The 24,399-nt window shown below is 35.8% G+C and overlaps 1 protein-coding gene across 4 annotated transcripts in view; it reads right to left on the minus strand.

The window, feature by feature from the left end:
• MDFIC (MyoD family inhibitor domain containing) overlaps window positions 1-24,399 on the minus strand; it is a 51,601-nt gene that overhangs the window by 3,477 nt on the left and 23,725 nt on the right. For 3 of the 4 annotated variants that reach the window (XM_021545241.3, XM_077783443.2, XM_077783442.2), the window contains exon 4: window positions 12,151-12,426. In XM_021545241.3, the coding sequence (XP_021400916.3) occupies window positions 12,151-12,426 (276 nt within the window). Of the gene's footprint in view, window positions 1-10; window positions 1,842-12,150; window positions 12,427-24,399 lie in introns of those variants that run through there. The other variant, XM_085568640.1, reaches the window with a different exon arrangement.

The following is a 24,399-nucleotide window of genomic DNA, read 5'->3' on the forward strand; positions in this document are numbered from 1 at the left end:
CTTCATATGCAAGTTCAGTAGCATGTCAGAAACAAACAAAACAATAAAAAAAAAAAAAGGCAAAGAAGATAAAAGAAAAACATTAATATATCATTCTAAATCCAGATACATCACAATGTCAAATAAGGAGCTGAATTAAAACAGTCCAGAGTAGACATAATATACCACCAAAAAAAAAAAAAAAAGCTTCCTATCTTCATGGGCACTTTTGCAGCTCAGCTCGTCTCCAACTCCATGCAAGTTTCCTGTCACCACTTCACTTCATACAAATCCCAAATACTAGACTGCTCAGAGCTGCTTAGATCAATCTCCTTAGTCATTTATTATGTAAAATATCCATATCTATTATCTTCACTTATACATTCTTACACAAACTGATAAAGAAATAATAATAAACCCAACTAATGAGGGAAACTTCCTAAAATTAATTCCAGCCCTTCCCAGTTAATCTTGCCCTTCTGAAATGGTTTTGTTTACTCAATACATGTGAAGAAAAATAAAGGAGTTGTCTAAACATTGTTGCTTTCTTTATTGGTTTTTTTGCACGCATTAAAACCAGCTTAACAGCATGTTAAATGCATTTCTTACTTTGAACAATATGTATAATATTCAGTAAAAATAGAGAATTTTCTCTTTCATTTCTACACAAATCTACTAAAGAATTGCCATTCTTTTAATGTACTGCTTCAATCTTCAAGAGTTCTTAACTACACCTGAACATCAATATCAGCTTTTAGAAGTACTACTAAGTTATATAGATAATTAAAGTGTCCCACAAATTATCTGCAAAAAATACAGCACCCAAAGAGTAAATATATGGAATAACTTCAAAAAATAATTAATCCATGAGACATGACAGAAAAACAAGGATTGGAACTAAATATGTGCCAGTGAAAAGGAGACTGCAGGATTGAGGGATATACTGTATTTTACATAATATGTATAAATTAATACATATAAACATATTTAATTTGTAAGAGGCAGTGAATAGCCATTCAGAAACAAAACAAAAACTTAAAAATATACATTGTGTTCAGGATAGAGAAATACTTTCCTGTCATAGCATCAGCTTTCATTCTTTTTACTGCCTGCAAACTTTGAACTCCTTAGCCACAGACAGTTTAAGATTGGGAAAATGTTTCTTGTATTAAAAAGCTTCTATTCCCAAAGACATAATGTCACTAAATAAATGACCTTCATAGGAAACACAGAAGATATGTTAAAAAAAGGTGGAGAATATCAGTTCACTGAAGAGGACCAAAGCCAGACTGATAGCGATTAATTAGCTGGTTGTCATGGAGATGGTGTTAAATATGCTCAGGTAAAATCTCCTTTCAGATTTTTTTTTTTAATATGAAGGAAAAAGATAAAGAAGCCAAGAGTTCTATCTAAGAAACCTTCACATTTGAGGGACTAAGGTTTTAGTATATCACATCTTTAAAATAGAGCTTAAAGAAGCTAATAAAACAACAAATATTGTTCTACAATTTTTTTTTTTTATATACACCATAATTAAACTTCATGTGTATACACACTGTAAATGAGATGTCCAAAAAAATCTTGCCTGCTTCAGGCACGGATATGTAAAATTGCAGGAAGAGGAATACACATTCACAGACATTATAATATGTTTCTATGATGGGCAAGTGTTGCTGTTGAGGCAGGACAGGAGCTAAAGAACTCCATTTCAGAAGGCTAGATGATGTGAACACTAGCTACGTTATTTCAAATACATCACTCTTTTATAGAGAGCATCGTGCAGACTAATTTCATTGGTCTTAAAAGTAAAAACACCTCACCCCATCGGTGTGCAGTGAATGATGCACGGTGGCAGAACATATCTATAAACAATGTGAACAACAAGAGAGATAGAGAATTATTTACATTCCTTTGCAACTCTTTCCCAGGCTCTAGCCTGGTTAGAAACTCTCCTTTATCTCTGACTGAACTGAAAATACCCATAGGCAAGGAACAGAATTTGTAGGTTAAGAAACAGAGACTGCACCCAGAAAGCATTTTCTGTACCCATAAAAGGACATTTCCCTCCTAATCTAAAAAACCCACCTAACCAAGACTTACAACAAGAGGCCACATTGATTTAAATGAACGTATTTCAAAAGTAAAAGCTATGAAAAATGGTCCAAGACACAGTAAGAAATTTTGGCCATTAGTATTATTATGGAAACTCTGCAGAGGGACCTCTTTTCCATTTCTTCTTCAATGACTGAAACACTAAAAGGATTTACCTCCTCTTTACATTTATTTCCTTCTCCCCAGATGGCAATCCTAATATTCGATTCAAAAAGTCTTTATATAAAAATTTAACTTAACCTCCACAAACAATTAACAGAAAGTAGAGACACCCTTTAGTGCGCTCTTCATTCTTGCAATGACTCGTTTGTAAAACAAACATAAACTTTGATCTACATTTCAAGGACAAACCTGAAATAATCATGCTTTTATGTTCTTCATGTTATTGACTTTTAATAGCTATCCAGGTAGCTATTATTTAACACATGTCAAAGCATGCTGTTACCTAGTCCTACCTGACTTGTTGAATTCAGAATCATGACTCTAAAGGATTGTAGTACAGTTGGATAAAATGGGTGGCGGAATAATTTCTTCCATGTGTGACCCCTATTTCTTGGCTTCTGATCTACAGATGCAATTATAGGAAAAAGATACAGTTGCACTGTATTTTTGTAGTAATAACAAATTGCCCTGCCACACAAAACGCATCCTTCTCTAGTATCTACATTCCTAGAGCAACCTGTCAGTTCCACAGAAAACATTATACAGCTAAAACCAACTGCTGTTATGATAAGTAAATACAGCTATGAAGGTGCTATACAAAGTTCACTTCAAAAGAGATGACCACAGGTTTTTCATTACCATGTTAGAGACCACCGCAATATATTTTGTTGCTTGCACAAGACACTCCAGTTATTTTTTCCTGCTTATTAGACCAAGGAGACTATTTAAAATTACATATTATTCTAAATTTCAAAACTTATTAAGAATTAAGAATAACATTAGATTAACATTAATTAGATGTTAAGATTAACATTAAGAATTAAGACTATATTTAACTCTCACTCTTTAATCTTACCCCATCAAAATCTGATTTTTTTTTTTTTTGCAGGGGATTGAGGAATGGATCACTTTAATCCAACTAGAACTAAACATATTTTATGTATTTGTAAATTTGGTGATTTTAATGTCTGACAATGTGTTTTCTAGAAACTTTGAGAATATTCTAGTCTTTTCTAATAAGGAAATGATACAGTAATACCAGTTATAACACTGGTGCCAGCTTAAAATTATCTATTTCTTTAAGCTGCTTTGTTTGTTTGAGAATTAGAGGGTCTCATTCTTCTTTTCCAATTAGATATAGTAACATAATCAAGAGTTAGGGCACATCTTTATTGTGGACAGAACTCCATTAGTCTTGACATTCATGATGCACTACTGTTGATAGTAAGTTAAGTCTGAGGTTTAAGTTTCCATTAAAACAATTTCACTCTCCGCTGAAGATTTAAGTTTCATCACATCATACAGACAAATCATTAACAAAGATAAACTTTTTCTTAGGACTTCCACACAACACCCACACCAGCCTCAAATTTCCATTGTTTTTCAATTCTTATATTACACTTTTCTTTAATTGAGAAATGCTGCACTAGAGACTCTCACTACATAAAAGTGAACACTGCCAAGAGGCATACTTAAAAAAAAAAATCCAAACCAGTACATCTACCTTAGTTCTTTTACGAAATGCTTCTGACTTCATCAAAACACACTATCACATTTGTTGACTAGATCCAAGCTCCCATAAGCTATGCTAAATGGTATAAATTACAACAGTCTTGATTTGTAGGCAGTGCTAGTACATTTTATTACACCAACTCATGTTTGGGGAAAAAAGGTGAGCTTTCAGATACCCAAGTTTATCTTAAATTATTCCTTCATTTTGTCTGGGATGAAAGTTAGATCTGAAGTTAAAACAGTCATCCCATCTGACATTTTTAAAAATCAGCATAAGTGAATGTGTTTCTTTAGTCCTTTGGCACATCCACAAAAGGCACAGATTTGTTAGGGAACTTTATCAAAACTGTTAAACAATGCCAAGGCAAATAGAACCAAACCAATATGTTTCAAGTTTTTGCTGCTTTATATCATACACACACACCCAACCATGTGCTGATTTAACCAAAAACTGGATACAGTACATGTAACATGTACTTTAGCTGGGTTTTCAGTGTTAGCACAGACAAGATCCAGACAAGAAATAGGCCTAAGATCCCTTCAAATTGTTTACACAGTTATAAAAGCCCAGAAGTCTACATTTCTAACTTAGCCCAGTTATAGCAGCTACACTCATTTAATGAAAAGAAACAATATCAAAATTAAACTATTTTGTTTGTCCATGCCTTTAAACATTTGCATGTGCACACCTCTTTTTACTCCTTAAACTTCTGCATACAGATATTACCATGGTATCTAATTTCTTTCAGATACTGAAATATACATTTATTTTATTTCAATTTACCTTGTATCATCTCCTTTTCATTTTTATGAAAAGGTGCAGCTCTACTTAAAAAACAGATTTTGAGAGCAGTATCAACCATCAATTAGAAGAGAACTATCAACCAACTATCAACCATATAGGTTGATAGTAATAGGAAATGCAGAAGGTGAACTGAAAAATGCACAGAGAAATGCATGTGCAGGCTGCTATGTGTTGCTTTTGTAATGTTTGACACTAACCTGCCACAAACTCACTCAAAAAGCTTTCATACCAAGCAGGCTGGTCACATACGATAAAAGTTTTTCATGTCTATAGTGGTAAATAAGCTCACTCACAGGATGGTGACCTTGGTCAGCTTCTTACTGACTATATTTACCAAGCTGAGAACACTCAAAACACATCTCCAGGCACTCTACTGTCTCACAGAGAGAATCAAAAAGGGCAAAGCCACAATCAAAGTGACAGCTGAGGTCTTCAGCAGGGGTTTACTGCAGAGGGCCCCCGCAGAGCCCTGAACAGAAGCCCCAGCAGGTGCTACAGGCGTCCCGCAGCCGGGCAGCGCGGGCTGGCAGCGGCTGGGATGAACACACAGCGCCAGCGGCTGAGAGCCCACAGCTGGAGCGGCACAGCACCAGCCAGAATCCAGCCCAGCACAGGCTCCTCAAGGGCTGCAGAGGAGGGGAGCACAATTCCTGAGCAGCGGCAACGCGCTGTCACACCTCCCGCTGCTCCTGCAACGGCTCCTGCACGGGGCTCATGGGCAGCCTCTGCAACCCACCATTTATCTTTAGAGAAAAATCACTGCACCCAGGAAAATGTTCACAGGAAAATAAGAAAAGGCTGAAAGAACAAACTGGCATGTCGTAAGGAGTGTGGTTATTTATATGTGGAAGAGTGACATTTATTAAGACAGGAGAAAACATAGTTAAAAAGCCTAGTATATGTGATATTTCACCATTTAAAATAAAAATTATCATCTCTGTTGAACAAGAAAATTAAAATGTTGTCTGAACAGGCAAATCTCGCTGAACACATGGAAATTTTCATCAAAGCTTGTATTCTAAGCCCTCAATAAAGACATAACCTCAGGAGTAAAATGCTCCATTTCAAACATATAGATATACTAAGAAATCTGCTAATTTCCAATACCTAAGACTTCCCTAGAATATGAAGCCTTTATTGCCACTGCTCACCAACTGCTAATACTGAGACAAGTTAGGTCTAGCTAGACTATGTCCTTATGCTGTTGAATAGATACTGTTGAAATACCCTTTTTCTGTTACAGACCCTGTTTTCCACTCAGTCCTGTTAAAAAACATGTAAATTACTTTTCAAGACTTCTGAGAAAAAAAAAAAAAAGTAAACTATACTTAAAACACATCACTCTTCAAACTGCATTCTTAAAAAGCACACATTTGACAATATGATAATGTTATTTGCCCACTGCCTGATTGACAACTGCATTCTGATACAATCTTGTCTAACAAAAACCCCTGTTTAGCACTTCATGCTCAGCCACAAATCCACTTTGAACCAATTTCTAAAACATAACAAATAAAATTTCAGCTAAAGTAGAGAGATTGCAGGATACTAAAAAGTAGCTGCCTAAATACTACTTAATGCTACGCAATGGATTTCAGAAGTGTATGTATGTTTAAACAAAACGTCAGGTTGAGAGACGGCAACGTTAGGCTATTGATACACACTCTTACTGAAATTCAGTAAATAATACCAGTCAAATGACCGAACAGTATATAAAAGAAAACTTACTGCTGCTCTGGTGTCCCTCAAGAGGAAAAAACACAATCCTATAGCAAATCATAGGCACTAAAGGAAAGCTTCCTGGAAATAATTTTTCCTATATAAAGTTATATAAACCAAAGTAAAATACTCCTACTTCAAATAGAAGTCTGGTAGCATGCTAAGACAACTACTCACTACTTTCCATGTATATGCACCTAGTGGCTCTTAAGACCCTGGCTTAACACAAAGGCTACTTGTTGGACTTGCTTCATCTTAGCAAGACAGTTAAGCCACCAGTATCACTTAGGATTTTCCAATAAGTTAATGTGGTCAGCAGCATGAGATAAGGGAGTTAAATAGTGTCCACCAGCCCCATGCTTTGATTCAAAATCTAGTACAGGAAGGGGGAGAGGGAGAGGGATGTCTCATTCAAATGTACCCTGAAATGTTGAATTTTAAACACTAGATCTATAAAAAAACATCCACACTTTCTTTCAGTGAAATAGTTCATCGCATCTCTAAGCTCAGCACCCCAAGAAGCAGAGTCTAGAAAGTTGAGGAAGGTTGCTTCAGGCTTTGCTTCTGGGAAAGCAGAAATGCTAACTCCAATGTGGTGGCAAGTTTGCACTGGCTGTCCTTCCCCAGAGTGTCACCCCCGTGCTGCAGGCTTTTCTTGTCTAGCTCACTGCTCCGTCTAGCCTTATTACACTTCCTAAAGACCTCTCCTGAAAGAACCTCATTGCCAAGAAGATGCCTTTAGTCCCTTTCTGATTTAGAGAGCCTGGGGAGGAAAGAATAGAGATCTCACTGTCCATACAGGAGGCAAGCTCATGATCTGTTCAGCATTGTTTAACAATCTACTGTTTCCAAATGAATACAGCAATTGTGTATGCTCAAAGCCTTTTGAGTGAAGTACCACATTAAACTAAAATTATCGAGTCACTGGGAATTTCGAGTTGTGGGAATTTCCCTGCTAAACACAGTAACTTCGGAGATCACAATAACTTGACCAGAAGCAAGAGCTTCATGTCAAAAACAAATTAAAACCTGTATTCCCTCTCTCCATCCTTAACTTTTCATAAATGATTGTTTTGATTCAAAAAATGCATAACAGCAAGCTTCATAAAGACTTGGTAGGAAAACTTAGTTTGTTTTTTAGAAAATAATAAGCACCTACCTTAGTCCCTCACTCCCTTAATTAGATTCCCCTTCCACCCTTCCCCTGCCCAACTTCTTTCCTTTCCTCTTCCAACTCTGCATGTCATTATTACTTCCCTTCCACTGCTCTGATACACATATTTATGTATTCAGTTACTCATCTGTCTTCATTTCCTGACATCTAGATCTACTGTTCTGCTGCCTCATTGCTGTCTCCTTTAGACCTCCTCTCTTTAACTTTCTCTGGACAGGTCTGCATCGGAATCTGCATCAGAGCTCTGGATGTTCTGCATCTGAACACAGCAACTAGACTGTATTCCTTTTTACTCATTTACACTTGCTTTTTCATGTTTCTGAGGTGTTTTTCTCCACTGCTCATAACAAATGGGTGCAAAACAGTTAAAATTCTCTTTGCTAGTGGCCTACCAACCAGAATTTTGGCAGCACTGTGACACTTCTGGCATCAATAATTCAAAATATAATTAAAATTTCTTTGAGCTAAAAATTTTTTTATTCCCAGTATTCACTGAAACCTATCCAGTCCCTTTGAAAAATCTTTAGAACTGAAACAGTGTTTAAAAACTGCTTTTTAAGAGTGACACTCCAACTATTTCATAATTCCTTTGGTTTTTTGTAGTGTAAGTTATGGAGCTGAGTATGATTTCTTCAGGGATAATATAGATTAATAATAGATGTGGAGGAAAAGCAGAACTGGTGAGTGCACTCACAACCTCCTAAGTCTCACTGGATGTGAAAGTGTTTCTAACCAGCATATTCTGGAATGCAGATATGGCCACATATACTAGAAACTCATTTTAGAAAAAGTAGTTTTTAAAGCTTTTATACTACTGCTGCCAAAATATCAGTTACATTTTAAGCATTCCCTACACAAATTCAGCTCCAAAAGTTTACAAGATGTGACCCACAGCATAAGTGGAGTTTTCAGCTGGAACAATTAATAAAAGAGTTCTTAATTGCAGTGGGTGAATTCTTTGAGGGGTGGCAGACTGGGAGGTTTCATAGCTTGTGTTAAGACTGCCTAGTACTTTGGAGACCAACACGAGCAGCACCAACCATCACAGGCAAATGTGCAAGCCAGGGTAAAGTAATACTGAACTTCATTGATCTTTCTAGTATATATACTGAAATCTGCAGTATATGAAGCAGCATGCTACATTTCAAATAAGCATGAGCCTGAATATGCTCCCATGAAGGATGGGGAGCAAGCCCATGAAGTTTTCTGATTCTATCCTGCTTCAAGCCCTTCCAGGATTTCTGTTCTGTCAACAGATAAAATATTCTAGAGCAAACTACCAGGTCTGAACAAATTTTGCGTTACAATGAAGTGTAGTGCTCTAGAAATACTCACATCTTGTCTTTTAAGAAGAATCAAGAAGAATGTGGCCTTTGGGAAGGATAAGAATGAAAAATATTGTCTCTTTCCTATAATTTAAACTCAGCTTGACAGATAGAATTTTCACTTCTCTTTCTTCTGAGGACATAATCTGTTTTTTTTCTCTGGCCACTTTCCTTCACTTATTTCCATTAGTCTCCTGACTGACAACAGATCAAAACACTCAAGGAGGAAGAAAAGGCAGATGAAGTAAAAATACAGGATGTGTATTTTCAGGTTTAAATAAACAAACAATGCTAGCAATTAGAGTATAAAATCCAAGGCACTACATAAGGAATAGCAAAATTAAAGTGAATTGAAATATCTGAAAGTGTACCTTATTTCTTTCTACTAAAACTTTCAGAATGCTATAGTAAACTAAGCAGATAAGTTAATTCAGGTGATTTATTACTCACAGTACAAAATAAATATAGTTTGTCTCTTTCTCCATAAGACTAATTGAAAAACTGCCTGGAAGTCACATTATTACACTATACATATATGTGCCTGAATACAAATACACACCTTAAAGTAATTTCAAACTCAGCAGCTCTTCACCAGTAACCAGTGGCTTATGAGGTTAACATGGTACAAGTTAAACCAAGGCCAAGTAGTTCAGCAATGTCATAAATAATTTTCAACAGCTTTGTATCTTTGCCATCTTCCTGGAAGCTGTGTCAATAGCCTCTACAGAAATTCATTGAATCAGAAGAGGCAACTGCTCAGAAAAACACCTCTTTGCCCAAAAATTATACAAAGAAGCTCCAGACGTTAGGTTCAAATTAAATTGTGTATACTATTTTGAAAGAAAGTCTATGCAATCCTCAGTCACTGAACTTAATAATATACTCTTCTGGCTCAGTATAAATATGCACATATTCCTGATTTAAATGCAATTGCAGTCCTTTAAACAAGTAACTGGGAAAATTATATATCAGGTTTTTGTAATGCAGTCTTCCAGAAGTAGTCATAAAGGGTTAACATGACTTGTAGTAATAACACAATTATTTTTAAGCTGTCAATAAATCATTTTTCCTTTAAATAATGAACTCCTCTTTGTGTTAATTTAGATATTACAGTTGATTGTTGCCAAATTTTCTGATTTTTCATCTTCTAAAACATTGGGATGATAGAATAAATGAAGTATATACTGATACTTCCTGAGAGGCAACAGCTTGATAAGAACACTACTTATAATGTATAGTTCTGTCATGTAGGCCCATAGGGTACCTTACTGAAAAGCTGAAGAAGCTGTCAGAAAGCTTGTACATGTGTGCATGCAGACGTGTTTACACAAATACAAAACATGCCTGTCAGAGAACTGTAAAGAAAAATAAATTTCAAAACCAGAAAATCACTTTTAAAAACAAATATTCCCTTATGGGTATATTCCAATACACCAGACATACTTTAATCATTGCATGACAAAACCTGTGCTTTGCTCAGACTGAGTAACACAAAACTTACAGCTGCAGACATTTGCAGAATGGGGCAAGAGCATATATCCACGTTCTTACATTCAAAAGGAGAACATTACAATGCCAGATGTACAGTATTTATATATGTATTTGACCTTAGCTTAACCTATATATGTATTTAACCTTAGCTTTTACGTGACTTGTGAAATTGCATGTGACAATAAGAGCTATCCTGTATTTCTGTGCTTTGAAAGAATGCAAGTTATACTATGTGACAACACTATTTAATTATCTATATTCTAATCAGATATGCCTTTAAGGATAATGACATTTCTACTGCACATAAAAATACTGTATGATGGCAGTTTCAGGCAACTAACACAATTCGGTTGGATACTAAAATTAGACATTAGAATTTAAAGCTAAATCTAAAGATATTAATAATTTTCTCTTCAATCACTTAGTAATTTGACATAATTATATTCAGTCATTAAACAGAAAAAATCCCCAACAACTGTTTTTATTACAGGATAATTTTAGAAGAAAAAAGGAAATGTTTGCCATAATTAATTGTATAGAGGAATGAACAGGGCAGGCACTGCCTTCAAAACAACAGTTTGGGGTTTTTTATCTTCAGAGATTGAATTATTTAAAATCTAGAGGCCTGCACTTTGTTTCAGTCACATGAACAGATCTAGGATTCTTAAGATACAGTCTTTTCAAAGTGCACTAAGGAGAACCATATAAAGATATTTCATGTAACAGAAAAGGGAACACAGGAAGTATGAAGTTGTGATTTTGTAAAGAAATGTTAGAGTGCAACAGAAAAGTAACAGTAGATTCTTGAAGATAAACATGAAAATAAACAATAGCAAGGGGAACCAGCCCATGGAAGAGTCTGACTGAAGGTGTTCTTGGTATTACTACACAGATTCACTAAGTTTGACTAAAATAGTTGAAGCCAAAAGGAGTCACTCCACTGATATCAGTCAGCTTCCTTCAGGCTGCTACATGCGGTCCTTCTGATCCTTTCATCTAGGCTGAGAATCTTCCCCATTTCACTGAACACTACCATCTCCCATTTCTCTAAGAATCTGTTTCTGTCCCCTCCCTCTAGATGTGTTTTTTTAACCAGTCACATCTATGCCTGCCTCAAACCAGTAAGATTTCTAGCATCTCTACACTCTTCTTGTTAAGGACAGTAACAAAGTCCATTGAGTATATATATATATTAGTGCTAATCGGAAGGCAGTGGACTGAGAAGCTCAGGAACTCTGGAACAATAAGTGTAAATGCAAGCAGTGAGAGCACAGAGACACAGCTAAACCAGAAGAGAAATTATTTACTTTTGCTTATTTAAGCTATGCAGAAGTATGAAGCTTTTTCATGCACATTATCTACATCCCAAATATAGCTTATGACACACAGGTCTGAAGCACAGGTTATTGTTGTATTATCTAATGTTTTGACCACACAGCTAGTCAGGAGATTGGCTAACAGATAATTTCATAAGCAAAGTCTACCCTCACGGAGATTGCCATTACTGGATTTAAATATTTACTATGCTTTGAACTAGTAGCACTTTAATGTTGTTTTTTTTTTTTTTCTGGTGCATGTGTGACAATGTTGACAGGAGTTTCTATCAGTTCAGGATACTAAGTACAGGGACTAAAACATCAGATCATGCTGACCAAACATTTGAAAGCAAGAACTCTCCTATTCCTTCCCTTTCCTTCAAATACTTAAAATTTTCCTTTGGGAAAGAAGATTGTCTTTTATCTTAATACGTTCTGTTTGCTTCTGGAGCATGAGTCACACTCTTCAATTATTTTCAGTTGATTGTATAATTTTTATTGTGGTTTGGTTGGTCTTTATTCAGTTTGGGTTTTTAAATAAGAATATCAGCTTACCTTCTGGTGAAGTACCTGGCTTTTGAGAAAACACAGAGCTTATTTTACTCTTCTTGCTGCTGTTGCTGTTGACAGACAAGGTGGACTGAATTTTTTTGTGCATTTTTTCTGAAACAGGAGATGAAAGCTTTCTGTTGTCTGCAGGCACATGCTTGACCCCGTTGTGAATTCCACTTCCATTACTCAGACCCACATGGCCATTTTGGATTTTGCCACTTTCTTCCTCACTCCTTTCCAGTGCTGAAGCATTTGGCTGAGGCAAACGTTGAGGCTGTGCTTAAAGTACAAGAAAGAAAGGGTTAATTTAAATTGCAAATTGATAACTGAACACTTTAGACTAGACTGGGAATGCAACTTTCCTTGCTCGTATTGATCTAAAGACAGACTGACAAGTTAACAATCCCCCATTAAGACAATAAAGCAAAAAATATCTCTAGATTAAAAATAATTATTAGGTATTTAAAAAGCACCTCACATCTGCATGAGGCCTAGATTGTTCATTTGACAATGCAAGGAAAGGCTTGCAATGCTCTATGAACTACACAGAGAATAATGTAAGTAATTTGAAGCAAGGGAAAAAGTCAAGATTGGGAAGGAATATAGCAAAACTGAGATAAACTTGTATTGAAGAAATTGAATAATGTGTGAAATACACCCAAATGAGAGAAAAAGTGTAGGAGTAAACAGGCAAACCTCATTAATGGGCTAAGATGCAGGCTGGCCAACCTGCTAGCCTTTAGAAAATAACCTGACATGGTAGGGGTCCCCTGACACTCAGCCACCCAGTATATTACAGAAGAACAGGAACATCCAGGTAACTAAGAAGTTTGAGCTTAGATTTATAAAGATCATGGATTACTGAGAAGTACAAAACCAATGGAAATCCAGTTTTGTGGAAGAGGTAACAGAAGGAACATGCATTCAAATACCACAGAGCTGGGGCAAGCCAGAGTCCCCCTCCCCTCTGTATTCTTCAACTCAGAATCACAATTTTAGAAATGGCTGTAACAGGCCAGTAAGGGATTTAATGGAGACATTAAAATGCTCAAAGGGGAAAAAAAAACCCTGCCCAGGCAAGAATCTGCAGTGACCTGGCTAAGTCTCCAAAAGTACATGCTATAAACTCATCCCAATGAGCAAGCATGAAACTTTTGTGTTGAGCTAATGTATCATAAAGGAGAAAATTTTAACAACATGGAAAAGGGATTTCCTATGTATTCTTTAATCTGTAACTAAAGAAAATATGCATATTTTTTTAATGTAAAGCTTTGTAATAATAAAAAAAGTGGTTTCAATGTAACAATTCTTATTTAGAAAAAAAATGCAGGTTTTGTGGGAGAAAACTAATTAAACTCTAAACACAGTAACACAACAAGGTTTGACAATCAAAAAGCATCAGCCCAATCATCTCTCCTAATCAAAACACTACTGCATCATGCTAGGAAATAAAGAGGTTTCCAGACAGTACAATCTTCACCTATTCAAAAATGTTATGTCAAAGAAGAAATTTATATTCTATTAAATACCAAACGGACAAGGAATTAAGGCCAGAAGTAAGGAAAAACAGTGCTGTAGTTCATTCTCTTTTCAGATGATTCATATCAATTTTCTGATGATTTCACAGTATCAAGGTAAAAATACATATAGATAATTATAGGTAGCTTCTTCTAAAAGAAACTACTCCACTGATCACTTCAGGTACAAGTTAATAAATTTTCCAACAAATACTACTAGGACAAACAGACCAACATGGACTCAGTTCTAAATTTTCCTAACCCCCAATGCTTTCCTTTTATCTAGAACACTAACACCATTCTCAGATTGTTTTCTCCAAGATCATAAACTTTTCCAGATTAAAATTCACACAAATCTTAAACTTTATGTTCTGGTCACGCTCACAGACAACAAAGGATTCTTTTTCATGATAGTTTAAATATGAACTGGTTCATGCTTTTCTTGACACTTGATATTTTAGTCACTGCCACTAATGTTTTCAGAAGATAGCCTTGACTGCCATCATTTATCTAGATCAGAATAACCCTGCTTGACCCTGCTTGACCAAAGAGATAATCTTCTGCTGCAGGAAAGAAAGAGAGGGCTGGAGGAAACATTCATGTTTTAGACTCCCTGAAGCTGGTACAGGGACTACAAAGATCAAAGACCATTCCCTAACCAGTAGTAAATGCTCAGAAACCTTCAAGCCAACAGAACAGGAGCATACTACCTGAGACCTAGAGAAGTAACTGTTACCCAAAGGCTTTTTTTATTGACAATACTGAAACTGTTTATCCTTCAATTTTGCATTAGTGTTTGTAAAATCCATGAATAGAAACATAAGCAAGGCACTTCACTTTGGAATTCAATTTGTGCTATTGATGTCTTGAGAGGCTACTTAGAACATAGGTTAGACAGTGTTAAAGGAATACAGTAGGTGTTTATTGAAAAGCATTCAAAGGATACACCTTGGGCAGTACCACAGCCTGGCTGTGGCTCCACCCAAGATGCACAACAGGTCACACCTTTTCACACTTTTACAAGTTTTGGTCCATTTTACATATTGGGGTTAATTGCCCAATTACAGCTTCAGGTTATTAAGTCCCATCCTCTCAGATTGCTCTCCTCAATTTGCTGTTGTTTATACTTTTTGGGTCTGAAGCTGCAAAGCTGGCCTCGGTTCTCAAGCTGGAAAAGGATTGTTTTGTCTAACTAAACTGTGAGGAGCAATTGCTGACACTTTATATGAAGTTCGGAGTTATATACTAATGCAGTATAGAATCTGGAAAACATGAAAGCTGAAACTTAAGGCAACACTATATATTTGGTTAACATTTCCAAACTCTCATAAAGATTCCAAAACAAACTTTTAGGGAATTTTTTCCTATTTGAATAAGTATTATTAACAGTCTACTACCAAGAACCCTTTGTGTAGATTCACTTTCCATGTATGTGAAAAACAGTCAAAAATCTTTGCAAATATCAGGAATGAAAATTTACTCTCTAAAGTTCAGTGTTTATGTCCAGAGAACCCCATATTTTTATCTTCATTATTCCACTTAAATGCAAATTTTCTAATTAAGGAACAGTGTTTTTCACATTTCATGTAATGTTTCCTCACCTTGCATTGCCTATGATTCCCTGCTGTGGAGTACTGCAGTTGTACCAATGAACTGGAATTGCTGGGGAGCAGTTAACCTTCCTCAATAAACACAAGGAATAGACTTTTATAAAAATTCTCTATGTCTGAATGTCAGTTTATAAAACTGACATCTATGACCTTTTCTACACCAGTTAAATTGGTGGTGGCAGCTTACAAATTGTTTGTATATTTTTTGGGACTTTGCTACAATACAGCAACTTGACAAAATATCTAAAATACAGTCTTTAAAATTAGGTGTGTTTCTGTCAAATTGTGGATAAATGGAAAGTCTTGGAAATCTGAACAGTTATAGATTCTTTCTTTTATTATTATTTTTACTAATCATTTAGGGACTTTTCTATGATTTTTTCAATTTTAATTTTTTATTACGTAATCCTGTTCCCAGAGTACTCTTACTTGTGCCTTTTAGCATTAACATACAACTTTTTAGCTGACTGGCTTTACAGTATTCACGTGTGATACGCAGGTCAAATCAAAATGGAATAAAACCCCAAATGGATTAGTTATCTCAATTTAAATTTATTTTAACTTTATTGATAATTTTGCACTAGGGAGACTTGAATCTTATGGTTAAAACACACTTGAAACCAATTAGGAACCATATGACCGCATTCTAGCATAAAGAACAAAAGCAACTGACAGTTCTGAGATTAAACCACAACCACTCAGTTTAGAATAGAAATATTTTTACCTTATTTTTTAAAGGTTGTGTGTATCTTAAAAAAAAAAGGTGTAATATGGAGAACGACACAATGCTTCTTAAAACACAGTGATACCCAGGGACTCTCACTCTCTCTTTAATGATCCACTGCTCTCATTCAGCTGTCTTTCTTTTTTCAAATCTTTACATATGTGACAGCTCTCAAAAGTAGACCATAGACCATCTGGCATTTTCTGAGGTGTAACTTGTGCAAATTCAGCTCTACTGGGAACACAATGCTATCTTCTGCCTGCGTTATAAAAGATACAATAGAATGTGGAACTTATGAGTTGTTTTGAATTATTCATTTTTTGCCTGTATATTCAAGAAATTTTACAAACTCTGCATTTTGTACTACATAATCACATGCGTTAAAGGTACAAAGAAACTTTTTGACACCTCTTTTCTACAGAAAGATGGCATTTTGTTTGATATGTGAACATTCAGCGCCTGTTATATCATTCTAAACAGGCCGTGTGCTGCTACAAAAGATCCCATTTTACACTCTATGTATGAGCAAAAATGTTATTCTTGATATTCACTAACTAATGCAATACACATCAAAATTTCAAATGTGTGTTGGATGAACATTCAAGCATCGTCAAATCAGGATAGTACCGGTCACTTACTATATGTTAAAGATTAAGAAAAAAATAATTCCTCAGACAACAGAGAAAAATTGTCATTTCAAACTTCTACAATAAGTAGTTTCAAAATGTCCTAAGAAATATCATGCTTTTCAGGTTAATATTTTAATTTTTTAATCTTTAGCAAAACCAGTAGATTTAAGTCAGTATTTTATACAGTGCTAACACTAGTGGATTTTCAATAAGAATGATAAATATTAGATTAATAATGCAATAGACTGAGTATTTTTGATAGAAAACTAGCAGATAATACAGGTAGTAATAACTTCACATGAACCTGCTTGGAAAAGCAATAAAAAGGCAATATATTGCTATAGCATATTATCTATTAGTGTGTTTCTTTGCAAAGTGAGCCTTAATACAGTAACTTCTGCTGTTATTTACCTGACATTGCACAATAGTTTAATTGTAAGGTTACTACCTGGTGAATTCAAGTAGTAAACATTTATTATGGTTTTTGATGGTTTTGAAGTAACTATGCACATTCTCTTTCAGACTGTAAAACCTTTGGCACACTTTAAACAAATATACACATATATATGCACCCTGACCACACACGGTTTTCACACATTGAAAAGTCCCAGCTGTTCTTAAAAGAAACATTCTGATGCATGCATTTAACAGAAAAATGTATGTCAACAGAGAGAAACTCTCAACCAAAAGAGGACCAAAAGGAAACAGTCTAACCTATCATTAGGGATTTTAGACAAACAACAAAAACCAACATACACCAAATGCAGACTCCTCTGAGTCAAAGTGAATCAAAACAAAACATCAGGCAGGAGAGAAGAATTGACACAGTTAATTAGTAGTCTAATCACATCAAACACAATTCTAAGCCAGCTGATACAGATACCCATGGAGTATTGCTAGTCTGACCATTGAAAGTGATTGAAAAAACTTTCCAGTTTACAGCCTGAGTTATATGACTACACACCCAGAGAGGGAAGAACAATTTTTTTCTTTATGTATGTATGACACAATAGTTTAGGATGACAAATCAGGCCACAGTAACAGTATTTTTGCAGGTGGATGTGGGAAGAATAAAATGCACAGCTCTTAGTTGTAAAAACTGTAATGGTACTTTCAAATATTGAGAAAATACAACATATTGTTTCACTTGACAGTATTCTTAACACTTCTCTCTTCCCAAAACCTTCACAACTACAATAAGAAGATGAGCTTTTCTGGAAATACAGAGTCCTGATTGGTTCCACTAACACTGAAAGTCAAGATCTACACATTAATTTCAGCTGGAAGGACTGTTTGAGTTCAATAGACACTACTCCTACCCCCTCTGCATGGATCATATGGAACAGACTATGTAAGGGAGGTAGGAATCAGGCCTCTGGTTTTTATTAGTGCTTCTTCATAATACCAATTTAAGCTTAAGGGGGAAGATAAAGCAGATGACAGTCAAGAATTGCACAGTAAAACTAGGGGCTGTCTGAATTCTAGAGTAAAATTAAAGTGATTCTAAATTACTTCTGGAGAAAACAAGAATTCTTTAGATCTAAAAGGCAACATTTCCCACTGACTAGCAAAAAAATCTTAACTTTTCAAGAATATTATATATTCTATATGTTATAGGCATTAAATTTTACTGAAACTGGAAGAACTCAAGTATCTCAATCCTTGTCCATCTCCACTTTCTAACTAAATCCTGAATAGTCTCTAAAATACATCAATAGTTTTCTCTGTCTAGCTATCCAGAATATTAACATTCAGATTACAAGACATACCTCTGAGTCAACCTGTGAAGTGGCTTTTGTCAGCAATTATTTTTGAATATTTTCTGGGACATAAATAGCATATACTGCAGCTACCATATCACAGAAGGCATACATTAACTAAATAACAAGGTACCATCAAGGCACCATCTATCTTTTAAAATCATTTTTTTACACTGAATTTTTTATACCATGCTGACTTTACAAGGAAAACAAAGTATCAACTAACAGCATCAACCACCCTTTTAGAATTCCTTCTTGTAAGACGTGAGGATATCTTCAAAATGAATACAATATATTATTATGAAACAGCATGTCCTTTGTAATGAAAATACTGTAGTAAAATTGCTGGTACGAGTTTTACAGGACCCACACTGAGAACACTTTGTTAGAATACATCTGAGAGCACACCCAGGGAACACCTGGTATAACAGAAACAAGGCTGGCAGGGGACAAAGGGAAAAGACATTTTATCCTGTCAGCTTTCACTTGGTGAAGGGTGGACAAGAATGGCAAACGTGTGCATGTGTGTCTATGGTTGAGAAGCAACACAAGTGCACAAGACAGTGCCCAAAGTACTCTTATATCTGTGCAAAGACACCTGCAGTGCCTTCCTTTGGAAGCACTGCAGGACTTTACACACTCTTTGAAGGGTTGCAGGAATTGTATAAAGATGTCTTTGACGTACCCAGAGAGATGCAGTTACCACAGGGAAGCATGAAAACGGCTGGTAGACAGAGTTTACAAAGTTGATAAGCATTCCAACTGAAAATATGGAGTGAATTTCTCCATTTACAAATACTATGTCCTCCCTGATGTGATTTTGGAAAATGAACAAATGGCCACTGATTTTCTTTAATGACTGCAACAGCAAATTTTAAATCTTTGCTAAACTGAGCAAATCCCCTAACATTTTTAGTTACCTATCTTGTAACAATTATCTCAGAATTAAAATACCCATTGGCTTCTAATTACCAGTAGATTGTCAGTAAATTATTCTTCTTTATCAAAAATATCTTGCTGTCATTAGCGATGTTTTTTTCTGAGACTGCAAATATTGTCACCTATGATAAACTTTGCAGATGATCTGGGAATTTTTGGTAGATTGCAATATAAATTAGAAATAAAGAGAATTCACAGAATGCCCTGATTGTTAAACTACACCTACATAAAGCTGAACATAGTTCTTACTGTAGCATAGTTTGTCACTTCTTGAAAACAAACAGGAACTCACCACAGAATACTAAAAGCCAAACACAAACCGGGGCATTATAGGTAACAGACACCCATACACTTGGGGAATAAATCCCTACATAATGTCGCATTCAAAAGCAGGAATTTTTACTGCAAACTTTCCATTTGCAACATTTCTGTATCCATTTTTCTTATCACTCATTCAGCTAGAACTGGAAAACAATTGTATTGTATTTGCTGTTATGTTTCATAGCATTACAACTATGTACTGCAGTGGTAACAGTTGTACAGACATGCAGAATGGCAGGTTTACTCGTGGTCACCATTCCAATGCTCCTAGGGCATATTTATGGAGTTTAATAGATTCATTAGTTACTACTGCAGCTAGTTTGTTGTTTGTTGTGGCAGCTTGTTTGTGGGTTGTTTTTTTGGGTTTCTGTTTTTTTTTTTTTTAATTTAAGATATTTTTCTTATTTAAGGTGAGTTGTTTAGTTATTTTGTCCTGTGTTTTCTACAGAGGTAATTTATTAAGAGGCTTGTTCATCTCCTTGTGTTTTTTTTTTTTGTTTGATTGGTTGTTGTTACATCTTCCTTTATAAAGCATAGTGGCTTGTAAAATACTGGATCTGAGAAGTGAATAATCAATGCATTAAGAATCAGAGAATTAGCTTTTTTGCTAATTCTTAAAGTAATAAAATAGACCTATTTCTTTAAGATAATTTCCTAAATGTGAAGACAGGCCCTGAAATGATAAAGAGCACTAGGAGTGCAATATAATCCATCTCACTGAGAAACAGAATGCTTTGCTTCTGTAGCTCCAATTTTAAAAGAAAAGTAACCCACTACATTTAATCCAGGCTGTTGGCGTGACATTATAGCAGTTGCTATTCATACCTGCTATAACATACAGTAATACCACTGCATAAAAATATACTGGTGTCCTATGGAATTTGAAAAATATTAAGTCCCAAATATTTGAAATAGTTTTGATGCCCTTCACCATTGTGTAACTTGTTCCCAAATAAAGTAAAAAACATCAAAGAGAAGCTACAAACAACAGGATATCTCTTGCTGGGTTTTGCCTCGTAAGCGGCACAGCAGGATGCACCAGACAGGAGAGATAACCTCAATGTCATTAACAGCCATAACTGAGCAAGTGCACAAACAGGTCCTCTTGCCTCCAGCACCTCCTGCTGCATTCCTCCAAACTCCTGCAACCACTGACAAACTAGACTCTGTTTCACCCAGGGAAAAAATGTGGGATGGTGAGGCAACAGCTTCTCAGCCAAGCCCATTCAGCATCCACCTCTGAGTAAGAAGATATTCTGAGGTCAAGTTAATTTCCCACTGACCATATATACTGTATGTCCACATGTCAAGACTATAGTGGTCAGCTAAACTCATGTAAAAAAAAAAAAAAAAAAAATTTACTGCTCCTTTGATTTCTAGTCCTCAACTCATGCAAGTAACAGAATTTCAGAAGATTCTAGAAAGTGTCCCACCTCAAGTGTGATCACCTGATCTCATCTTTTGTAATCTCTACAATTTTAATACCCAATGCTACTATTAACAAAACTAATTGCAGAAAGAAAAACAGGAGTGAAAACATAGTAACAAACAATAAAGAGCGGACTATATAAATACATGGCAGGAAAACACAGAACATGAGTACAAATATAGTAATATATAAATTTATAACGGAGTTTTTAATTACATTGCTGCACTTATTTTCTCTCTGTAGTTCTTTTTTGCAACCTACAGCTGATGTTAAGTTTGGCATTGGCTGGTACAAAACACCAGAAAACCAAAGAAAGAAAGAAAGAAAGAAAGAAAAAAAAACACAGCTGCAAGAAAAATGTAACAGGGGAAGCAAATGGACAGTAACTCTAAATAACAGGCTAAAACTTGGGATTTTACATTATTAAAACAATAGTAGGGCAAAAACATCAAAAGAAAAAAGAGCCGATAGGAACCACCCAGAAGAGAACACTGGAAGGGAAGGAGACAAAGAGAAAAAATACATAGTGAGTTGAGCCACTTCACTTCTGTGAGGGCAGAAAGGAGTATGGAAGAAGAAACAAAAAAAAATTCACAAGTAAAATCCCAGTAGATCTGAAGTATTTGCTACAGATTTTACAAGAAAGAAAAGAACTAAATGATAACTCATTAGTTGATAAGCAGTGAAATATAACAAAGATAAACACTTCATACTTATACAGTGATCAGGTGCTGAAGCAATAGCTCCCCTTCTGCTTGAGGTCAGAGAGGATCCTGGAACCCGGGCAAAAAATCAGCCATACTCAGCATTAGCAACATAACAGAAAATGGAAATTCTGTGTCAGAAAGCAGGGTGAGGACTTGAGGTCCAGAATAACAACTCTTCATGACCCATCTTTTCATAACTGCAGACTTCATAGTTAACAGAGCAATTGCTGGTAGGAGAAAAAAGATGTGTAAATATGGTAGAGAGAACAGTAAATGTCCATCTATTTCCTGATCCTGAAAAACAAAGTGTGAGGAGAAAGAGAAGCCGCATCTATTTGCACACACAACACACTGAAAAGATTTAGTCTCATTTATTGATGTTCTTCAGCTGGAAGAACTCCCTTATGGCCAGCAGGGTCTAGCAGATGGATACAGGATACCCCTCACCAATCCACCCATGGGCTAGATGAGCGGGGCTTCCCCATCCCAAAGCACTCAAGGGACCCCAGGTCACCACAGAATTTTGAATCACACACACATTCCAGGCAGAGCTACTGTTGCCAATGTTGTCTCATGGGCTCCTGTATGCCACTAATGCACCAGCTTGGCCTCAGGATAACCCAGAAATGAGAGCTCTTTTTCCACCTTTGAACTAACTCTTTAGTGTACCTTGAAGTGATAAGGCACCATCTAACCCAAAATATTTTTATGCAAGATGTACAAGTAAGATTCTTGAGAACAGAGTCTTGAGACTTTTTATCAGAGTCTTTGAAAAACCTACATTCTCTTTTTAGTTCCCTAGATTCAAATCCACAAGCAACCATGAACTCAAAGGCTGAATCTCTTTCTCAGAGCTCACTGGCTTTCCCTTCCCCACCCCACCCCACCAGCAGTTTAACTTTGACTCAAAAACGGTTGTTTCATATGCTAAGGGAAAAGGCAATGCAGTCTTTCTGAACATAAACCTCTTTCAACTGAGAGCTTTGTGTGTTAAATTCAAAACTGAATGCACTCAACATGCAATCATTGTCACAATGCTAAGGAAAAAAGGTAAAGATTTTTTACTTAACTGCTTATTTATCAGATTCTATCCAAATGATCTAGCAAGACCTCTTTCTTACTTGGCTGGAAAAACCCACACATCCTGACCAAGTTTTCATAATGACCTCGATTACATGAATTCAATATAGTAATAAAAAGAAAAGCTAAATGAGCTTTTGCCAGTTGCTCACAGGTCCAACCCTCAGAGCAGAGCAAAAGTCAGGCTGCTGACCGGGCCTGGTGAAGACCAAACTTCCTGTAAAAACGATGCACTTCGTTTCCTGAAAGGAAGCAAAGCATAAGCTGCTCAAACAATACATAAGAAAGCTCTGATATCTGACCCACACAGTTACAAATCTGTTCTCTTAGAAAAATACAGTGTCACATCAGTGACCAACAGTAACAAGCGCAGAAATTCAGAGAAACAAATGCATTAACTCCATGGGAAAGCATCAGATTAGCTGAAAAATAGATAAATTGTTTTAATGGGATGAAATTACCTGTAAAACATTTTTCTTTCCACAACTGAGCTAAAATTCTGATTCTCTACTCTGTTCATGAAACAAGATATAATTCCCTATGAAATTGTTGTACCCAAACAATATTAACAGTAAAATACTAGTTTTTATCTCTAACATGCAGATAGGGATTATTACTCCAGAATGTTTAAAAGCATTCAACATTACCTATGGAATTATTTTCATTCTCTATTAAAAATAGTTCTTTCAATTTACCAAACTATGCAATTTGACCCACTGAAGTTTATTTGGTTCATCTTTTGGTTAAAAATATTTTTAAGTAGTATATAAATTTGAATGAGCTCCATGCTTGGAATCAGTGCTTCTTGCAACACAGTTGTTTTCTTGTTGTTTTTTTTTTCTTTAAACATTTTGTTTTGTCTTATTTGATAGATATGACATACTTCTCTTTATTCACAAAAAAAAAAAATCCTTCTGCACTAATCACGATTACTTTTTTTAGTGGAGTGCAGATACAGCAATGAAATATGTGCTGCGTCAGTATTATTTGCAATACTGAAAATGTCCATTTCTACATTTTAAGAACATTTTATTACAAGTTTTTACAGTAAACTGAAGGATTCCAAGAAAAGAAACAGCATTTTAAGTGAAAGCATTAGAATTCAGCAACTTTTTTTTTTGTCCATTTACAGTTTAAGAGCTTTAAAAAGTTACAGCTGAGACAGCAAGCTTCTCTTACCCACAAAGATCCAACACACAGCACAGCAACTACATCAAACACAACCCACCTTCCCTTGCTGCTTACACAAGCCTTCAGTCACACAAAAGCACTCCCAGCATCATCACCAACAGCAGCACCTGACCAGGCTGGTGACAGGTGAGCCAAGCTGCTCCTCCATCCCCCCGTGCTGAGCAGCTTTTCCTGCCTGGCAAACACTGCAGCCTCACTTCTTGCATTTCTTGGCCCCAAACAAAAATACATAGGAAACCACTCAAACAACTGCTATGGGGACAGAACTACACTGTTTTTAATACCACCATATCCACTGCTCTGAAGAGTCTTGGCAATCTGTCATTTTATCTGCCATATGGAATT

Source organism: Lonchura striata, chromosome 1A (assembly GCF_050655825.1).
Source record: "Lonchura striata isolate lonStrDom1 chromosome 1A, ASM5065582v1, whole genome shotgun sequence".
NCBI lineage: Eukaryota > Metazoa > Chordata > Aves > Passeriformes > Estrildidae > Lonchura > Lonchura striata.